The following is a 21,771-nucleotide window of genomic DNA, read 5'->3' as shown; positions in this document are numbered from 1 at the left end:
ATTAAATCCAGTGAGGCTGTGAAGTTACCCCCGTAACAGAATTAAGTAGAACAGAAAAGCACGATGCAAATAGAAATGAATAATAATAATAATAAAAGGTTGGTGTCAAGGGAGCACTGCAGCCTGGTCTGCATGACATAGAATTGTCGATGAAACAAACAAACAAAAAAATTCCTTCCAGTAGCACCTTAGAGACCAAATAAGTTTGCCATTGGTGTGAGCTTTCGTGTGCATGCAAGACCAACACAGCTAAGGTAAAGGTAAAGGGACCCCTGACCATTAGGTCCAGTCGTGACCGACTCTGGAGTTGTGGCGCTCATCTCGCGTGATTGGCCGAGGGAGCCAGCGTATAGCTTCCAGGTCATGTGGCCAGCATGACAAAGCCGCTTCTGGTGAACCAGAACAGCACACGGAAATGCCATTTACCTTCCCACTGTAGCGGTACCTATTTATCTACTTGCACTTTGACGTGCTTTCGAACTGCTAGGTTGGCAGGAGCAGGGACCGAGCAATGGGAGCTCACCCCGTCGTGGGGATTCGAACCGCCAGCCTTCTGATTGGCAAGCCCTAGGGCGGCTCTGTGATTTAACCCACAGCGCAACCCATGTTCTACCTGTAAATAGAATTGTAGAGCTAGAAGGGACCCAAAGAGGCATCTAGTCCAACCTCATGCATTGCAGGAATCACAGCCCAGGAACCAATGATCGACAGCCATCCAACCTCTGTTTTATTTTTATTATTTTTTAAATAATTTTATTGGTTTTACAGAAAAACACAACACTTTAAACACAACAAATGCAAACAAAAATAACAAGAAAAAATAACATTACAAAAATAACAAGAAAAACACAAAAATCAAAATATCCTAATCCTTTTCCTTTAACATTGTAAGAGGGGACTTCCTCGAGTTCCCTCTATCTGCCGTTCATTTCTCATTCATCTTTAGCAATTTCCAATTCATTGTTTAAAACTCCTTGCAATTTCAAATCTCTCATACGTCAATTTACTTAACATAATTCTCAAATCCGCCGTTTCTATAAACTTCTAAATCTAATCTCAATATACAATTTTACCATATTTTTTAAAATAAACTTTTAAATCTTTCCACTCTTCTTCTGTCGTTTCTTCTCCCCGGTCGCGTATTCTCCTGGTCATCTCAGCCATTTTCATTTGCCAATCGTCCACTGTTGGTAATTCTTGGGTCTTCCAGTTCTTGGCTAATAATACTCTTGCCGCCGTTGTAGCATACATAAAGAAATTAACATTTTTCTTGGGAATCTCTTTTCCAACTATACCCAATAGAAAGGATTCTGCTTTCTTAATAAATGTGTTTTTCAACACTCTCTTTAGTTCATGATAAATCTTCTCCCAGAAATCCCTTACTAGTGGGCAAGTCCACCACATATGATAAAAAGATCCTTCCTCTTTCTTACATTTCCAACATTTATTATCATGATTGTGATAGATCTTAGCTAGTTTTACTGGTGTAAGATACCATCTATGCATCATTTTCATTATATTTTCTCTTAGAAGATTACACACAGTAAATTTCAAGTTCTGTTTCCATAATTTTTCCCAATCTTCCAACCTCTGTTTTAAACCCCTTCCCCTTTAAGTAGAGCCCAACACCTTCCGAGATGAGTTAATGAGTAAGTTCCAACGAAGAGCCATTGTAGCATCAACTTCTTCAGCTCAGCTGTCTGCTTTCAGGGGGGTGGGGACCACACGCAGGAATGAGCCAAATATAGGAATGCAAGATGCTGTCTTCTACTGAGTCAGGCCACTGGCCCACATTGCCTGCACTGATTGGCAGCGGCCCTCCAGGGTTCCAAACAGTATCCTCTCGGATAACTATCTGGAAATGCTGGGGATTGAACTTGGGACCTTCAGGACGCAAAGCAGGCACTCTGCTCCTGAGCTACGGAGCTTATGAGGACCATGTGCATGTGCAGGCTGCCAGGCAGGAAGGGCCATAGCTCAGTGATACAGCACCTGCCTTGCGCCCAGGGAATCCTGGGTTCAATCCCTGGCATTTCCAGGTAAGGCTGGGAAAAACTCCTACCTGAAGCCTTGAAGAGTCATCTGCTGGTTGGTGTAGAGCAGGGGTGGCCAACTCCCAAGAGACTGTGATCTACTCACAGAGTTAAAAACTGGGAGTGATCTACCCCCTTTTGGGGGGAGGGTTCAGGTCAAAGCTGTTGAGTTTTTTTTAAGGAAGGGAAGCCCTGTTTTGGGGGGTTTAGGTCAAACTTGTTGAGCTTCTTTTAGGAGGGAGGCCCATTTTTGTTTAGGGCTTCAGGTCATAGTTGTTCAGCTTTTTTTAGGGAGGAGGAAAATTTTGGGTAAGCTTTTTTTAGGGGTGCCAGTGATCTAGCAGTGATCTACCACAGACATCCAGTGATCTACTGGTAGATCACAATCTACCTGTTGGACGTGCCTGGTGTAGAGTGTAGACCAGGCACCCCCAAACTCGGCCCTCCAGATGTTTTGGGACTACAATTCCCACCATCCCTGACCACTGATCCTGTTAGCTAGGGATGATGGGAGTTGTAGTCCCAAAACATCTGGAGGGCTGAGTTTGGGGGTGCTTGGTGTAGACAGTACTGAGCTGGATGGACACAGTAGTCTGACTTGATATAAGGCAGTTTCTATGTTCTTTTTTGGTTTGGTTTGGAATATTTATTGAATTTTATAACAATTAATCACACGAATCTCATTCATCATGTTATTTACAATTATTCTCCCTCCCCTCCTCTGGACTTCCCTCAAATCCCCCTCTGCTGAGTTATTTAGTTTTATTTATGGTATCCTGCAGTTTCTAGGTTCTTCACACTTTGTGGCTAGCAAGCAAAAGCTCAGCCAGAAGCCCTGGTTTGGATGGTATACTATACAATATTGGCTCATCTTTGTGCAGTAGCAAAAAGGGAAATAGGAGGCCTGTGAGCTCCTCTCCAGCAAACTTGCACATACTCACTAAGCCATAGTATGGCTTATCGTGTTATATGGGAGCCTGGCCACTGTCTGCAGAATGTACTCACTCGATATCACACACTATATTCGCTGCCCGCTAACGTAGTTTCTTTTGTTGACAATATAAAAACGAAGTGGCTTTCAAAAAATGAATAAACTGTATCGCTTGTTTTCCAGGTGGCGGAGATGCACGGGGAACTAATAGAATTCAACGAGAGGCTGCACCGTGCTTTGATGGCTAAAGAAGCTCTTGTGACCCAGATGAGACAGGAACTCATTGATTTGAGAGGACCGGTAGGTTTTTTCTTAAAAATATATAATACCCATAGTAATCTTGATCTGTTTATCAAGACTGAAGTCCCAGAAAGGGCCTTTGAAGCTAGGTTCAGGATAGACACTGTGCATAGCTAAACTGTTCAACTCACTCCTGCAGGAGGCAGTGGTGGCCATGAATTTGGGTGGTTTAAAAAAAAAAGGTTTAGACAAATTCCTGGAGGAGGAAGCTGTTAATGGCTGCTATCCATGGTGGCTGTGTTCTTGCTTCCAGCATGTCTCTGAGTACCAGTTGCTGGGAATTGCAAATGAAGAGGGTGCTGTTCTGTTCAGGCCCTGCTTCCACTGTGAAAAGAGGATGGTGGACTAGATGGGCCATTAGATATTTTCGTTAGAGATTCTTCAACAGAGGTTGGAAAGCCATCTGTCAGGAATTCTTTAGCTGTATTTCCTGCATTGCAGGGGGTTTGGCTTGATGATTCCTGGGTGACCCTTCCAGCTTTACAGTTCTATAAAAATATTTATAAATGTGCAGATGCTCAAATTTGAGGCATGCATACACACACACACACACACACACACACACACACACACGTACATGTGTGTCATTTCTTTGAACATTTGGCTTTATTTATCCAAGTAGAGGATAAGACATTTTGAAAGAGGTTAAAGATAAAGTAATCTGTCTCTTAACAGATAGGGTTGTATAAGCAGCTGTTAAAACAAGTGTTTGCTACCAGTTCCCAAATTTCTCAGCAAGGGCAGGAAAGGGGGAGGTGGGAAAATTAAAATAGCAGTGAGACACGTGGGTGTGGGAAGCTTTGATAACCACAGACAGCTTTCTCTTTCTAGGATTCCCCCCCCCCCATCTTCTCACTGGAGATTACAAATATATTTTACTGGTGTTAATCTGGCGAGTGTGGCAGCAAAATCTATTGAGCTGCCAGTTTTATTTACATCCACAAGAATGCAAATGCCCTGTACGCAAAGGAGACTGGGCAAATGTGCTCATTCTTCTACAGGGAGTAATCTACAACACATCCGCAGTGACTAAAGTTCACAAACTTAGATCCAAAAATGCAGTCCATCCTTCTTTGACTAACACAAAACTTGAGATGGTCTGATCTGGTTTTGAGAAAAGGAAGAATATCTAAATGAATGGCCCAAGGCAAGCACGAAATTGAAAACTGCTGCAGACAACTAATGCTGTTGCTTTAAAAAGCAAAGGTAATCATGTTGGTCCATAAGGGGTAGTGGAGCAGCTCTTCAAAATCCATAGCTGGGCAATAATTTTATTGGAACCAACCAGCATGTCACAGGATACTGGCAATCTTCCTTGTTCTCCAGAACTCTTCATCAGGCACGACTTGGTAACTATAAGGCCAGGTTTCCAGCCTCTGCTCCAAGATGGAGATTGTAGACGTAATAAATCTTTGGTAGGTGCTGCAGTTGTGAAGTTTGCTCTCGTAAGATGTAGTGATGGCCACCAACCTGGGTGGTTTTAGGAGGGTATGGTTTGAGGAAAGTCTTAAGGGTCAAGAACAGGGGTCAGCAATTTTTTTCAGCAGGGGGCCGGTCCACTGTCCCTCACACCTTGTGGGGGGCCGGACTATATTTTGGAAAAAAAATATGAACGAATTCCTATGCCCCACAAATAACCCAGAGATGCATTTTAAATAAAAGGGCACATTCTACTCATGTAAAAACCATCTGCGGGCTGGATTTAGAAGGCGATTGGGCCGCATTGGGCCGCATCCGGCCCCCGGGCCTTAGTTTGGGGACCTCTGGTCAAGAAGAGAGGCCTGGGGGAGGCCATATTCATGGGTTTCATAAACAATGTAAGAAATGGGCAAATCTTGGGAAAATCTATGGTGGATTTAGGCTCTCGGTGGCTATGTTCTACTGCCATTGTTAGAGGCAGTATGTCTCTGAATGATCATTGCTGGGAATTTTAAGGATTGGGAAGGCTACAGTGCTCAGGTCCCGCTTCCCAGCTTCCCGTAGGGATCTGTTTGGCCATTGTGAGAACAGGATACTGGAGTAGATGGGCAGTGGACCTTACCCAGCAAGGCTCTTTTTCGGGTCCTACGCCACACTCCAAGATGAAGAAGCAACAGTTGCTAGGCTGGAGAGGGGTGTCACCTGGGGAGAGGAGGATTTGGTTTGTGGCAAGGGTCAAGCAGAGCGGTCTGGGGGAGGCCATATTCATGGGGTTTCATAAACAGTGTGAGAAATGCAAGCACTTCTACAGAATGGAACAGCAGGATAAAGAGGGTCTTGGGAAAGCCATCTGTAAAAATAGGTAACTTTGGCCATGCCAGAGCTTAACTTGGAAGGGTATTATTTATTCATTCGTTACTTTTGTGGAAAATGCATTTTTAAAGAAATGGGTCCTCCCTGCCATAGATAAATTTAGTAGTGGTACAGAAAATGCTTAGCACAATGTTGACTTACTTCATTCCTCTTCATTGTCATCATCTGTGTTATGAAATGGGACATTTCTGCCCGATTCTTGATGTAGTTGCAAACTGATCTCCCAACATTTGGTATGTTTGTAAATTTAGTCAGAATGTCTTCAAGAGGAGAACTAGTTTGTGTGGGGGGAAAATATCATTATAAGATTATGATGGATGACAAGGAGACGGTGTCCTTTGCAACAGACTCTTGTCCTTTTGAAGCCATATAAAATAATTAGGTGGCAGAATTCTTTATTATTCTTTATTATGTGCTTCACAAATACATTGGCATGGACTAGAGTTTAATAGCGGTACTGCTAACTATAAATTTTGGAGCAAAATCTTAAGGGCAAGTTAATGGTACATCAGAGGGTGGATTTTGTAAGTAGAATAGCTCTGTTTAATTTCGCCATAGTCTAGCTGAACATTGGGCATCAAATTTGCTTACTGAGTGTACTTTGACCCTCAGTCTTGCTTGTGAAATATCATTTCTTGACTGCCAATAAGTAGGGAAACCTAGACTGCAGGTAAAACAAACAAATTGTGCGATCAGGATAAATTCAACAAATGCTGTTGGTTTGATATGCAGGTTGCTTAGCTGCTACTCACAAAATGTCATCCTTTTCTAACAGGGTGTTAGAAGCACTTTCATTTCACATAAATTGCCAGTGGGAGCCCTCTGACCCAGCATGGGACTCCCTACTATTGGGTGGCGGTGGGTGGCGGGCTGTAATCCTTTGTCTCCCACAGTGGTCCCAATTGGGAACTTATCTTTTTTTAAAAAATAATTTTTTAAAAATAAACTTTATTGTCTAAAAAGCAATTTATACAGATATGTCTTCGATATACAGAATGGTTTCCAATTCAACAAGTTCATAGCAAAAACAAAAATTACAAAAAAGAATTATGTAAATAATATATAATCAAACACACACGAAAAAAATTTTTCGCAACGTGAACAGCTTATGACTGATATATCTCTTCCTGTTGTATCTTAACTACTTCCAGACCTCCTAATTATACAATATCAAACTCTTTCAATGCCACGGGTTGATGCTTCTTTCTATTTTTCAAACGTTACTCTATTTCTGCTAGTAAAGAATTGTTTGGACAGTACATTCTTAAGTACTTTTTATAGGCACTCCATTCTTTTGATATTTTTTGTGATGGTACTTCTCTTATTGAGTTGGTTAGTTTTGCCAGCTGTAAATATTCAAGCATAAGTGCTTGCCATTCTACTACTGTGGGCAAGTTCTCGCTTTTCCATTTCCTTGCCACTAAGATCCTGGCTGCTGTTTTTGCATATAGCAGTAGAGTTCTTGCTTCTTTCTTAATATCTGGTGGGAGTATGCTCAGCAAAAACATTTCCGGGCTTTTCTTAATTGGTTGTTTAAATAATTTTTTTAATTTCCTCATAAATATTATTCCAATATTTACTAATATCTTGGCAGGTCCACCACATATGGTAGTACGACCCAATTTCATTCTTGCATCTCCAACAGTGTGGATTTGCCCCTTCATACATTTTGGCCAATTTGTGGGGAGTGAGATGCCAACGGTAGAACATTTTCATATTATTCTCCCGCAGACTATAACATGCAGTAAATCTCATGTCTTCTGCCCACAACTTTTCCCACTGCTCCAACTGAATGTTATATCCAAAGTCCTGGGCCCACTTGATCATTACTGCCTTGGTCTGTTCTTCTTTTGTTTCCCACTCCAGGAGGTAATCATATAGCAAGGATATATTTTTCTTTTTAATTCTAATTAAATTCATTTCAAATTTGGATGTTTCTATTGCCAATCCTTGTTTTAAATCTATTCCGATTTTTTGATTTAATTGAAAATATTGCAGCCAATCTGTTAAATAATTTTTAATTTCCTCATATTTCTTCAATGTTGGTTTTCCTTCTTTAATTTCTAATACTTCTCTATATGTAGGCCAATTGTTTCTCATGTTTTTTCTTTTCATCGCAATGGCTTCTATTGGTGAAGTCCAGAGCGGAATTTTTGGTTCAAATAAATTTTTATATTTTACCCAGATTTTGTAGAGGGATTTCCTTACTATATGATTTAAAAAACCCCTGTGCGCCTTGATCTTTCCATATATTAAGTAGGAGTGGTTACAGGTAGGTAGCCGTGTTGGTCTGGGTCGAAGTAAAATAAAAAAATTCCTTCAGTAGCACCTTAAAGACCAACTAAGTTTTTATTTTGGTATGAGCTTTCGTGTGCATGCACACTTCTTCAGATACACTGAAATAGGAGTCCCCAGGCGCCTATGTGGAGAAGGGGTGGGGAGGGGGTGGGGTGGGGAGGGGGTATCACTCAGAAGGGTGGTGGAAGTGGGTGATTGACTGACTGATAGCTGTTGATGACTGAAAACGACTGCAAATGGTTTTGCATGAAAAAGCAAGGGTTGAGATGGCTGAAGATCGCTTTATCATGTATAATGAGATAAGAATCCTATGTCTCTGTTCAAACCAGGTCCCTCCATGGTTTTGAGCTTGGTGATAAGTTGTAATTCAGCAACTTCTCTTTCCAGTCTATTTCTGAAATTCTTTTGTAGTAAGACAGCTACTTTGAGGTTATGGGAAGGACACTGTCTGGTTCTTGGCTGGCGTGTTGGTATCAGAGAGCTGGTGCGTTATCCTCTGTTTTCGTACCCATTTTATCAAAAATTTTCCTCCAAGCTTTTCACTTTCTCATTCAAGTCACTTTTCATTTCTGTAAATTCTTTCCTCATTTCCCCTATGTCCCCCCTTAAGCTCAAGATCAGCTCTCTCAAATCCATTTCGTGGTCCTGTCCTGAGTTCCTCCTTATCTGACTATTGAAGGAGCCTGAATTGTATTTTTTATTCTGGGTCATGTTAAATAGATTGCACCGTTTTTCCTGTCCACCAGGGTAGATATCTCCCACAGTTCACACTTTTTATACTTTCCCTTATATTCCTGCCATAGGTAAATATAGTAGTGGTAAATTTTCCATTACAGAAAATGCTCAGCACTATACGGATGTTGTCTTACTTCATTCATCTTCATTGTCATCATCTGTGATAAGAAATGGGACATTTCCACCCGATTTCTTGATGTAGTTGCAAACTGATCTCACAACATTTGGTATGTTTGTAAATTTAGTCAGAATGTCTTCAAGAGGAGAACTAGTGTGTGTGGGGGGGGCGGGGGGATATCATTATAAGATTATGATTGATGACAAGGAGACGGTGTCCTTTGCAACAGACTCTTGTCCTTTTGAAGCCATATAAAATAATTAGGTGGCAGAATTCTTTATTATGTGCTTCACAAATACATTGGCATGGACTAGAGTTTAATAGCAGTACTGCTAACTATAAATTTTGGAACAAAATCACAGTGGTCCCAATTAGGAACTTATCACCGACATTTGCAATTTTGCTGGGGGGTGGGAGACACCCTGTTGAAGCAAATGAGAATTTCCCTCCAACACAAACAGTGTATAATACACGGACCCATTTTGGCCAGTACTGTCTACTTCAGTGATGGCCCTCCCGCTGTTTGGGGACTATAGTTCCCATCATCTCTGACCACTGGTCCTGTTAGCTAGGGATGATGGGAGTTGTAGTCCCAAAACAGCTGGAGGGCCACGTTTGGCCATCACTGGTCTTCTTTGACTGCTGGTTGTTCTGGAGGGTCTTTGGCCAACTCTGCGGCTTCATTTTTTATGTGTAGTTGCCAGTGATAGGTCTGTTACCTGTTTATGCACTTAAAGCATGTGCGCTGATGCTCTCCGTTCCCCCCTGCCCTCCCCCCGTTTCAAAATGTCTTTAAAGCATCAGATGATAAATGCCAAAAGTCTCCAGCTGCAATAATGTTGTTTAATCACTTCATTCCTCCGAGTCATCGAAGTACCCTTAGCATCAAATGCATTTTTAAAGATGTCCAGCTTTGGAGAAATGTGGAATAATAAGCACTCTCCATCAATACAACATATTTAAGCTATTCATAGCTGAAGGGAAGGGAATGTAAAAATGTAAGATTCCCTCTGCCCCTTTATATTCATCATGGAGTGAAGCAACTAGATATTAAAAAATCTGGTTCAGTTTCCAGGTTGTGCTAGAGCTGTAAATATAGAAAAGCGGTCATATAAATGAAAAGTACTAGGAAGACTCTTTTATGAAAGAGAGAGGGTGGAGCTTAGCGGTTTTGCTATCTATCTATCTATTGTGGTTTTTGCCTCCTCTTAGCATATTAGTGTTCACTTTTTCTCCCCAGACTTTCTTTTTGAAAGACCAACTTTAAACTAAATGCCCAAGTTTAATACTTCCTCCGAATTCCTAGACCATAATGATGTGAAGTGTTTGCGAGTTATTCTGCGTCAGCTGGTGCAAAATGAAGGGAATATATCGAAATGTGTATGCAAGATGTGTTTCTGTTGTGAGTAACCTGCTACTTAATTGCTGCTGATTAATCACCCTTCAAGAAAATTGAGTATAATTTGCTGCAAAGAGGTATTTAAGTGATTTCTGCGCAACGGTTGCAGGGGAACTTTTGGGACCATTCAAAACTAGTGCTGAGCTTAAAGAACATACGGCTCTTTCCCTTTCCTAGGTAGAGAATGAAGCTTGTTCTTCCTCCCAGTGAGCCTCAATCCCTTTTCTTTCAACTTTCTTCTTCTTCTTCTTCTTCTTCTTCTTCTTCTTCTTCTTCTTCTTCTTCTTCTTCTTCTTCTTCTTCTTCTTCTTCTTCTTCTTCTTCTTCTTCTTCTTCTTCTTCTCCTCCACTTTCTGTGGTGTTGTTTTTATTCTGTCCCCTGCTGGACCACAATGCTGGTGTAAGATATGAATCGATGGCAGAGAGGTACAGTGGTTAGAATTTCAGAACTAGGGCTTGGGAGACCATGGTTCAAATTCCCACTCAGCCACGATTCTGACTTACCCGAGTGACAGTTAAAACTTTTTAAGAATCGTCACTGTTAAAAGCATTCTTAAAGCAGTTACACTTAAAAGCTTTCTCTCACCAACATTGTCAGAAACAGTGTCTTTCAGCCATCAAGTGCCTAGCTCAGGGTTCCCTAAACTAAGGCCTGGGGGCCGGATGCGGCCCGCGAGGCTCATTTATGCGGCCCCCGATGACCCCTGCCACCCACTGCCACTGCCTGCTCTTACCGGAGCAGCGCGGCGTGTCTGCCCACTCCCAGGTCACTGGGAGCGTCAGAAATAGCTTGCGTGCATGTGCAAGTGTCATTTCCGGCGCACTTCTGGGCCGGAGGAGGCCCATGCGCATGCGCACAAGCCATTTCCGGTGTTCTGGCAACCCGGAAGTGCGCCGGAAATTGCGTCGAAACAAAATAAAAACATTCCTTCCAGCAGCACCTTGGAGACCAACTACGTTTGTCATAGGTATGAGCTTTCGTGTGCATGTACACTTCTTCAGATACACTGAAGCAGAATTGCGTGTGCACACGTGTATGGGCGCACGCTCCCGTGCGATTGGCGCTGGTGGCACTGGCCCTCAGCGAGGTAAGTTTGGGGACCCCTGGCCTAGCTAATGTTTTCAATTTCCACTTGGAAGTCAATACAGTGGTACCTCGGTTTAAGAACAGTCCTGTTTACGAATGATTCGGTTTATGAACTCCGCAAAACCGGAAATAGTATTCCAGTTAGTGAACCTTACCTCGGTCTACAAACGGAAACCGAACGGTGGAAGGGCACCGACAGTGGGAGGCCTCATTAGGGAATGCGCGCCTCGGTTTAAGAACGGATTCGGTTTAAGAACGGACTTCAGGAACGGATTAAGTTCGTAAACCGAGGTACCACTCTAATGAAGGAGACAGATGCACCTCACCATGGTGGCCATCTCACTTATGGGGAGCTGCCACTGAGAAGCTCCTATCATGGTGGTTCAATAGCACCCCTGCTGCTCCCAGAGGTGGCATCACCAATTGAGGCCTCACCTGCCACTTGTAGGGGACCGAGAGGGTTAATATTGGAGGCTTCCTCTTTTAAAAGTTGCGTAATAACATTTGCATCATCTTCCAAGAAAACAGGTTAGCTTTGGCAATGAAGTGGCTAAATGGGAGAGAGGGGATGTCCCCAGTTTGTGTGGGGCCTTAGAGAGGTATGAATGGTCTATATGGCTTTAGGTAAGCTGCCATCAGTCACCCCCAGGGTGCCTTCCCAGCCAGTCTGCATTATGAAGTTAATGACTTGTCTTTGTTTGTAAGTATTCATAGGGCAAGGTTTCCCAAACTTGGGTCTCCAACTGTTATTGGACTAGAACTCCCATCATCCCTAGCTAGCAGGACCAGTGATCAGGGATGATGGGAACTGTGGTCCAAAAACAGCTGGAGACCCAAGTTTGGGAAAGCCTTCTTAGGGTATATTCTCTGAATACAGTTCAACATGCTATATGAATGCTGGTTTATGATAATAAATAATTGGTAAGATATTATGAGCAGTACCTTTATAATCTCATAGCAAACGGGTGTTGATCAGTAGATTGTTGTTCAGCACTGTTCACCTGCATCACTGCAGTTTTTCAAGGCATAAATTTTGCTCATCATGATTTTGGGCCCCTTTCCATGGTTGCCGCACAACACAGAGGAAAATATGTACATCTAAAATCACATTGCATTAGCATAATGACTTAGGCTTCCTCCAGAACTCTTACAAATGACTTCCTCATTGAAGTCAGGAAAAGGTGCATTGAACGCGAGTCTGTATGCGCAGGGAAGATCTTACCGTGAGTTATTTCTCCCTGTTGCTCCTTTGTGATTGCTGCTACTTACGAATGTACCCCTGCGGGGCTGAAATTGAGGTACAATAATGGGAATTGGGAAGTTAGTTTTCAATGGATGACTTTAATGTCCAATTGCATCTGCAGCAGATGTGCTAGGGGTCTCAGTTGATGATGCTGATCCCATCTGGTGTTTCTGCCGCCAAGCCCACGCTGAATTAATCAGCAAACAGTATATTACCATGCAGCCTTAATATTAGACCCGTTATTCCTGGAGAAGCCACACCACACACACACACACACACACACACACACACACACACACACACACACACACCTGATGTAGGTTCAGTCACCTCTGATACTGCCCGGTAGCAGACTTTCTGGATGGGTTGGCGGTGCTGTTTTTCATGCACTTTCCACAGAACATCAGTGGCAGATAGGGTTGCCAGACTCAATAGAGGACAGGACTTCTGTGCCTTTAATTGCCCTGCTCTCTTTTGAGTCTGGAAACCAGCAGACCCTTTGCTTGGAAATTAAACAAAGGGTCTGCTAGTTTCTCTTTAAGGTTTCCAGACTCAAAAGAGAGCAGGGCAATTAAAGGCACAGAAGTCCTGTCCTCTATTGAGTCTGGCAACCCTAGTGGCAGAAATCCCAGAGAGCTGGGGATAGGTTTTTTAAATCATGCCCCCCCCACCCCATTTTAAGGTCAGCTGCAGTAATCATTCAGTTTCCAACTTAAGGGCTAATGTTAAAGCCAACCGACCAAGAGAGAGGTGGGTGGAGGTGTTGTTGCTTAGTAACCAGTCAGAGGGGCATGATGATGATGATAATAATGATAATGATAATGATAATGATAATGTGTACTCTGCCCATCTGGCTGGGTTTCCCCAGCCACTCTGGGTGGCTTCCAACAGAATATTAAAATATCTATTAAATATTAAAAGCTTTCCTAAACTGATGTTCAGTGAGGGAATACACCACCCTCATTGGCTGTTGAGTTCTGTGGGAGTTTTCTTCTGTATGTTTAGTTGTATATATCTTCCTGATATGAACAAGGCCTGACCTAAGAAAGACACAACCCCTCTGTTCCTTTCTCTTCAGATTATACACCAGGCACCCCCAAACTGTGGCCCTCCAGATGTTTTGGCCTACAACTCCCATGATCCCTAGCTAACAGGACCAGTGGTCAGGGATGATGGGAATTGTAGTCCAAAACATCTGGAGGGCCGAAGTTTGGGGATGCCTGTTATACACTGTTTTGTTCAGCTTCCGCAGTAAAGTGTTATCAAGATTCATTTTTCCTATGGACTCTATCTGCATAAGAAAATTTGCTAACATGCCCCCCCCCCAATATCTTTTGCTGCCTCGCCAGCAAAAGAGGAGGCAGAAGTCATGTTCTGTCTCTCCTCTGAGATGCCCCAACCCAAGTGACAACTATATGTGCATTGACTATTTCTCCTGGACTTGCCACATACAGCAACACAGCTGGAGCAAAGGCCTCTCTGTTGTTGTTGTTGTTGTTGTTGTTGTTGTTGTTGTTGTTGTTGTTGTTTAAACTTATTCATTAAACATTGATCTTGGATGATCCTCTAGGGGTGGAACCAAAATAATCAGCATGTACTTTAGTTGCCTGTAAAGCAAAACATCAGGGTTAAGTTATCTAATACCATCTCCAAATTTTACTAGTTTACTATCTTCTAAGAGGAACCCTCCTACTGCAGCTTTCTCTTTCTGTTAATTTTTTGCATATGAAACAGACAAAAAATTATAAATATAATACCAGAGAGCTGAAGAGAGGTACTTAACATTATTTCCCCCTCTCCTCCTGCAAGAAGAAGAGTTTGGATTTGATAACCTGCTTTATGACTACCTGAAGGAGTCTCAAAGCGGCTAACATTTTCTTTTCCCTTCCTCCCCCACAACAAACACTCTGTGAGGTGGGTGGGGCTGAGAGACTTCAGAGAAGTGTGACTAGCCCAAGGTCACCCAGCAGCTGCATGTGGAGGAGCAGAGATGCGAACCCGGTTCCCCGGATTACAAGTCTACCGCTCTTAACCACTACACCACACTGGCTCTTAACCACACTACACAACACTGCAAGCATCTCTCTTAGCTGGATCACCCCCAAGAGGGGACTCTTAATAGCTTTGGATAGCATTGGATCGAATAATCTGTTTTAAGATGCTTTGGGGAATCATATAAATAACAGGTATACATCTTTAAAATAATATGAATCTTTATTATAATTCTGTTATAGTGTACTTTAAGTGAGAGGGTTTGGACTCATGTGCAGAAAACCTACTAATGGCTTTGTTTCAGACAAGTTTCTGGGTACAGCTCCACAAGGAATGCATTCTTAATCTTTTAAAATTACAGTCTGTCTAACCCAGGGGTGCCCAGACTTTTTTCAAAGAGGGCCAGATTTGATGCACGATGGCTGACCAAAGTTGTTGACCTTTTTTAGGATTGAAGTTGTTGAGCTTTTTTTTGGAGATTTTACCCCAGGAAATAAAGGGGCCAGATTAAACTGACCAGCGGGCCCCCGAAACGGATTTAGGACATGCCAGGTGGGATGTCCCAAACAGTTTGACTTTTGTTTTAATTGACAGCAAAAGAGACAGCGTTTGACTTTTAAGTGTTATAATCGACCCTAGAAACTTTAGGATTAGCATATTTTTTGTGCAATTTGTTCTTCTGAATCTTCTGGCAATGGCAGCAGAAAGCAAGTCTGGGGAACCATTGGTGATGGACCACTCACATCACATGGCCAGTGGCCAGGAATGATGGGAGTTGTAGTTCAGCAACATCTGCCGGGCCAGATGTTCCCCACACCTGGCAAAAAGAAAAGGGAGATAATAAAAACCGTGTATGTAATATTTCAGTCTTGGCCACAGTAGCCATCCCCATTACATGTCATCCATGGGGGCTTAGTGGAGGGTCAGACTGGACCACGAGGGGGGGGGGAATGTTAGACAACTTGCTGTGGAAGATTGTGCTCTTAGAGCTGCATTAGCACCAATCACAATTTTCTAAATGTCTCTTGCAAAGGTTAGATGCTTCATGAATAATTCCTTCAGCTCACTAACCTGAAACTCCTCTAGGTAAAATAATCAGCAACTTTTGATGGCAGAGATAATGGGGGCATAATTACATCAGAAGGTACTGCATTTTAAAGGACACCGATTTAAAGGTCGCCTGGTGCTAGAGTTACTGATGTCCAAAATGCAACTGTGTGGTGCTTGCTTTGAAGGTTATTATTGTGCATGCTAAAAACATCTAGGCACTTTCTTTTTTTAAAAAAAATGTGATTCTAAAAATCAGAAGGATAATTAAGCATCAAATCATATAGAATATGATGCTTATTTCTTAGGTAACTGTGGTTGGAATTTGTCAGAAGAGTTAATTAGATGTGAGGACGTGTCTCCCGACTTGGCACCCCAGGAGAGGAATATCTCCCCCCCCCCAGTATACAAATTTAAATTGTTTTATCAAAACCCCATTTCTTTAATCAGTTAACATCACTAGTGCAAATGTGTTAATTGAGGTTCTTCAGAAAGCTTTTCTCCTTGCAGGAAAAAGAAAGAAAGAAACTTGAGTTAAAAGGCTACCCAGCCAGGAAGACAGATTGCAGCGAACCCTGTCTAGTGATAAAACAGATGTGAGACCTTTACGATCATGTGATTTATTAGTTTTATTTTTTTATGTTTGTATCCTCTGGGTGATGTACACGGAGTTCTTCCAGTTTATTTTCACAACAGCCCTGTCCAGTGATAGGTTAGGTAAGAGGTGAGAAACTTTATTTAGGCATCTGTCTTCCATTACTTTATATATAAAAAAACTTTAAAGTGGGACGAGAATATACACATAACATACAAAATTACAGAAGCGCTACCCAGACTTCTGTTCTGACAGGGGCCACTGGGGTGAAAGGTGACCTCCTATTGCTTTTAGATATTCATTTTTGGGAATGTCCAGCCCCATATCTCTGTGCTTTGAGTCAACCAGATAGGCAATACCATTGCTTAAACACAATTTAATCCCCTCTTCTTTCAACTGCAGGTTCCCGGAGATCTGAGCCAAACATCTGAGGACCAGAGCTTGTCCGATTTTGAAATGTAAGTTGGTAGAAGGTTTGTGACTTGATCTGACTTCTTTGCAGTAGCTCCAAGGGAAGAAATAATGAAATAATGAATCAAATTCTTATATGTGAGGATATCCCCGGCCTGCAGTATAACTAATGCACAGTTTATTTGCAATATTATTCCACGTATCCCTTTTTTTTTGGGGGGGGGGCAGGTTGGCAAATAATATAACCACCCACTAGGCCCTGCTTACAGCTTATTATAGGTGTGGGGGAACCTCTGGCCTTTCGGACATTTCTGGACTACAACTCCCATCATCCCTGTCGGTCATACTGGCTGGAACTGATGAGTGTTTGAGTCCCAACAGCACCCGGAGAACCACAGGCTGCCCACTTCTGGTTTACTACATTGTGCCTTGTTTCAGGATTGCACATACAGAGAGCTTTGTGGCTCTTTTTCCTCAGATCTAATCGAGCTCTTATAAATGTCTGGATCCCCTCGGTCTTTCTGCGTGGGAAAGCAGCCAACGCGTTTCATGTCTACCAGGTAAGTTTCATGACTTTGAAGGGATCTCTCTCTCTTTTTAGGGTGGTGGTGGATTCCAATGAACTCTTCCAAGTATTTTACTAAAGTGCCTTCAATCATTCACAGGCCTGGTAATCGTTGAAATGTCTCAGCTTTGATTTATGTTGATATGGTTCTTTGGTTATGCAGAGTGCAGTTGTATGCCAGTATGTAGGAAAGTTGTGATGCTTTAATGTCATTAATAAGTGTGTTACATTTGGAACAGCAAAATTTCTTGTTTGGGGTGGAGTTCTAAATGCATGCGAAGATTAATTAAAGCGTGGCGGATTGCAACAGAGATCCTGGCTTTCTTCTCATGCTCTGATTTGATGTTTTAAATATTCTTCTTCATAATAATTTCTTAGGTCCTATTAATGTGTAAGATTTGTTTCTTTGATGTGTAGCTAACAGCAAGTGACTGTAGTACAATGGACATTTATCTAATGCCATTGATAAATGTATCGTTACCAATGAATATACTTGGGAGTACATTTGGCTTAACTTTCTGCTTGTTCTGCCTCTTCTTAAGCTATTTCCTCTTCTCCTTTGATGTTGCAGCACAAATGGGCAACCTTGAGACATAGACAGCTAAGGGAGTTTCTGGAATTTGAAGGGGGAGTAGAATTCAGAAGCCCCACAAGTAACTTTTGCAAAATTAAACTGCTACACATTTAAGCCAAAAGCCACGAGCTTTCTAGTAAAGCTTTCATTGATTGTACATAAATAGATTCCAATTCTGAGCTTATACCCCACACATTGGTTCGTAGGAAAATTGTTGAGGGTCTTTGTGGACCATTTAACTATTTTTTCTGTCTGCTGCGGCAATTATAATGTGCTGTGCTGTATGATTGCTACTTCTGCTGTTTCTTTTATTTCTTATATTTGTGTTTTGGTGCATTACAAATTTGAATCCCATAGAACTGAATTCAAAATTGAATTCCATAGAATTCTGTAGAATTCAGGTTGCAAGTGTTCTTTAGACACATCATGGACCACCCGAAGGAAGCCTGCAAACCACAGACCATAGTTTGGGAACCCCTGATCTAAATGATCTTACAGATCTGAATATGGGGTAGGTGGTCTTTATGGTAGCTTGGTCCTGGGTTGTTCAGGGCTTTGAACATAGCCTGGTAGCTAGTGCAGTTCTCTCAGCCCAGGTGTCATTTGTGCGCAGCCAAGATGCTCCACTCAACAAGATTGGTGTCATGGAATGCTTGAATGCAGAGGAATGGTGAGAGGGCCCCAGCTAGGGAATTTCCAAGGGAAGAAGACTCAGAGCCTTGGGGTTGGTGCTGGGATGGTGATGAGTGGAGGGAGGGAGAAGAGGGAGCAGACTGGGAGGAGGAGTTGTCAGAAGCTGAAGAGCAGGGGCGTCTTACCCATAGAGGCTAGTGGCGTGGGGTGCCAGGGCGCCATGTTCTGGAGAGCGCCAGGGAAGGAGGTGGAGGCTGGACGCGGTACCTCCTGGCATCAGCTCGCCGCCCTCGCCCGACTCCGCCATGCCGTGCCAAAGCAGTGCCGCGCCCGAAACCTCAATCTGCCGTGGCCAGCTAAGCTGGGAGAAGCTGTATCCAGCCTCCGCCTCTTCCCCACCAGAGGAGCTGCCCTCCAGCCACTGCCCGCCTCCTCCAGCCCCGCTGGCAGCGCCGTCCTCCCTGAAAAACTCTGGGAAGCCGGGGGGGGGGGGGTGCCGGAGGGAGCTTTGCACCACGGCGCCGGATATGCTTAAGACGGCCCTGCTGAAGAGATCCCTCCTTTTCCACCCAAAGCCACTGAATCTGGTGAAAGGGGAGGGTCTCCGGACTCAGCTCCATCCCTTCTGTCTCCTCCTCACCATCCGCCTCAGCCTGCCAGCTAGACCTAGGCCTGATGGCATCTCGGAATGGATGACGTAGAATTTTGAAGCTCTCTTATTTATTCACTACATTTAAATCCCACCCTTCCTCCCAACGGAGCCTCCCAAATGGGCTTCTGGCATTTTATAATTAAAAAAACAACACCTTTGCTTAGGGTATAAACTGTCATAAATAAATGCTTTTTATGGTCATGCTTAAGCAATCCGGTTGGGAGCCGTTCCCTTATCTGCTTGACATTTTCTTTTTCTTTCTCCAAAATTGTTATTCCTCAAGGGAATGATCTCATATGTCTGTGTACACACGAGAGGGAGGGGGGGGGAGAGTCACTGCATAGGTGTCTGGTTCGAAAGTCAAACAATGGATAGCAAGTACCGGTATTCTGTGCGTAAAAATCCTGAACTCTTCTCACCTCTGTTTTACATAATCATAAATGTTCGGTGAGAAATGCTAAAAATAAGTCCCAATTGTAATGTGTCTGAGGAAAAAAAAAATTCTGTCCAAATTGGTCCCTGGTGCTTTCCTAAAGGAGTGATGTATTAATAGTACTACCTAAGGAATTCTTTCTCCTACAGGTTCTTTCTTGAGAAATTATTTTATGGATATAGAAAGAGTTGTACGAAGTATTTCCTTGAGTTAGAAACTAGGTTTTCCCACAGCTGTTCTTTTGCAACCTTACTTTGTGTCCCATTATATCTACAGTTGTACCTTGCACCTTGCAAGTCGAATGCCTTGCGACACGAACATTTTGGCTCCCGAGCGCCACAAACCCGGAAGTGATTGTTCCGGTTTTGGGATGTTCTTTGCAACCTGAACACCCATCGTGGCTTCCGCACCTTCCAGTTGGCCGCAGGAGCTTCCTACAGCCAATCAGAAGCTGCGCCTTGGTTCCCGAACGTTTTGGAAGTCAAACAGACTTCCGGAACGGATTCTGTTCAACTTCCGGGGTACGACTGTAGTAGGTTTGGAATGCTGTACATCAGGGGCAGCCAACATTGTGCTCTCGAGATGTTGTTGGACTATAGCCCCCATCAGTGTTAGAACTGAGGTATGGAAGCTAGGAGCTAAATGGCACAACAATGGAATGTCTAGGTGCCCCTTTTTAATGACAAGAATACAAAGCTGAAAATGAATGAACTGAAGCTAAAATATTATGTTCATTTTTCTCATGGTCTAGTCCAGGCACCCCCAAACTTTGGCCTTCCAGATGTTTTGGACTACAATTCCCATCATCCCATCATCCCTGACCACTGGTTCTGTTAGGAAGGGATCATGTGAGTTCTAGGCCAAAACATATGGAGGGCCGCAGTTTGGGGAAACCTGGTCTAGTCCTTCCCCTGCCCACCCCCCTCATACTCTTCAGAGGGTCTCTTCTTCAGTCTTCAGAGAGTAGCTGGAAGTGGGGAAACAGAAAAACAGAAAAAGGTCCTCCTTGCCTTCCACTCTGTTTTAAACTGAATTCTTAAGCGTAGTACTACGCCCAGAGCTCAGAAACTGCTCTCGCTAATTAAATCCCCTGTCGCAAAAAGCCTAGGACAATGGGAGTTTCGAACACTGGCTCTCATCATGCAACATGAGGAAAAACATGAAGAGGAAAGAGAAAAACAAGCAGATTGAAGGGAGACAATGCGGGAGGGGAGGAGTCAAATGGAAGCTGATGGAGTTAGTCCCATTGCCCCTTCTCCCCATCTGTTGTGCCCCAGGTGGAATGGCTGCTATCCTGCAGAACAATAGCATTATGGGCCGCTGAGTAGGAAAGTGGTGCGGAAATGACTTGCAGACTTCTCCCTATTTGCCAAGCCACAGGGTAGATCCATGCAGACCACCCACTAGAGAAAGCTTGAGTAGAACTTTTAAATCTTGTCTGTATGAACACACTGGAAACAAACATCATATAAACATATCAAAATAATGGATGCAAAAGGGAGCACTGCTTTCGTTGTAAAGCTCTTTTTATTGCTGTTCAAAATTAAGAGAGATAGGGAGAGAGAGATTATCACCAACATACAAGTCAGACAAAGACACTAATCCCAGGGTGTATAAGCAGTTATTATTTTGGTAGCACTTCCTATTAAAAGGTGACAGTAATCTTATCGTAGTTGAGATTTAGAATGCTGCATACCACACTACCATGAAAAATCCATCTTGAAAACTACTCTTGTAGGACGAACGCCTCTTTCTGCTCTGCAGAGCGCCTTGCGTATTCATCACGATAAATAATAACATGCAGAAAAGTCTCCCCAAACACCAGCCTCTTTGTCTTTTTTTTGGCAATGTATTTTATTTTGTTGGTGTTTACGTAGGCAAAGCATATGTGCCAGCATATAATATTGCATTGCAGTTATCTCCCTTTTTATTGTGCAAAATCCCATTAAGTGCGTGTGTCTTGCCAAGCTGCCATCTTTGGGTTGCTGCAAAGAAAAATGCTTCTTCCTCCGTTTCATGTACAGGCTCATGAATCAGCGTTTGGAAAGATCACTTTAAAAGGGAACTGGTTCCAGTTCCAGTTCCACTCCTCCCCTCCCCTAAATAAGGAATCAATTCCAGTTCCAATTTCGCCCCCTCTGAAAAAAAAGGAAGTCGTTCTGTTCTAATTCCATTCACAATACATTCATATTTTTCACCTTTCAGAATTTTACAAGCTGCTCTGCTAAAGTATAATGAGAAGACTACAAAGGCATCAAAACACACAATGTAATGTGAACAATTGTTTTGTTTATTCCCCCCCCCAACAATTATAACCTATAGACTTAAGCAGCAGCGCCACGTTTCAGATAGGTAAAAATGGTAAATGTAGTAATCTCAATCAAACCAAGCAGTTACCATATTTTTCGCTCTGTAAGGCGCACTTTTCCCCTC

At 42.9% G+C, this 21,771-nt stretch overlaps 1 protein-coding gene across 12 annotated transcripts in view; it reads left to right on the top strand.

Annotated features, from left to right (window-relative positions):
- Positions 1-21,771, top strand: part of SNX29 (sorting nexin 29) — a 266,797-nt gene that overhangs the window by 111,974 nt on the left and 133,052 nt on the right. For all 12 annotated transcript variants that reach the window (XR_009558571.1, XR_009558572.1, XM_060282867.1 and 9 more), the window contains 3 exons: positions 3,148-3,264; positions 16,473-16,528; positions 16,960-17,041. Coding sequence is in view for 10 of the 12 variants with exons in the window: in XM_060282867.1 (XP_060138850.1) it covers positions 3,148-3,264; positions 16,473-16,528; positions 16,960-17,041 (255 nt within the window). In the remaining 2 variants the exon portion in view is untranslated. The remainder of the gene's footprint in view (positions 1-3,147; positions 3,265-16,472; positions 16,529-16,959; positions 17,042-21,771) is intronic.

The sequence above is a fragment of the Zootoca vivipara genome, chromosome 14 (genome assembly GCF_963506605.1).
Source record: "Zootoca vivipara chromosome 14, rZooViv1.1, whole genome shotgun sequence".
Lineage (NCBI taxonomy): Eukaryota > Metazoa > Chordata > Lepidosauria > Squamata > Lacertidae > Zootoca > Zootoca vivipara.
The sequence above is the reverse complement of the archived record's forward strand: the minus strand, read 5'-3'. Positions and strand labels throughout refer to the sequence as shown.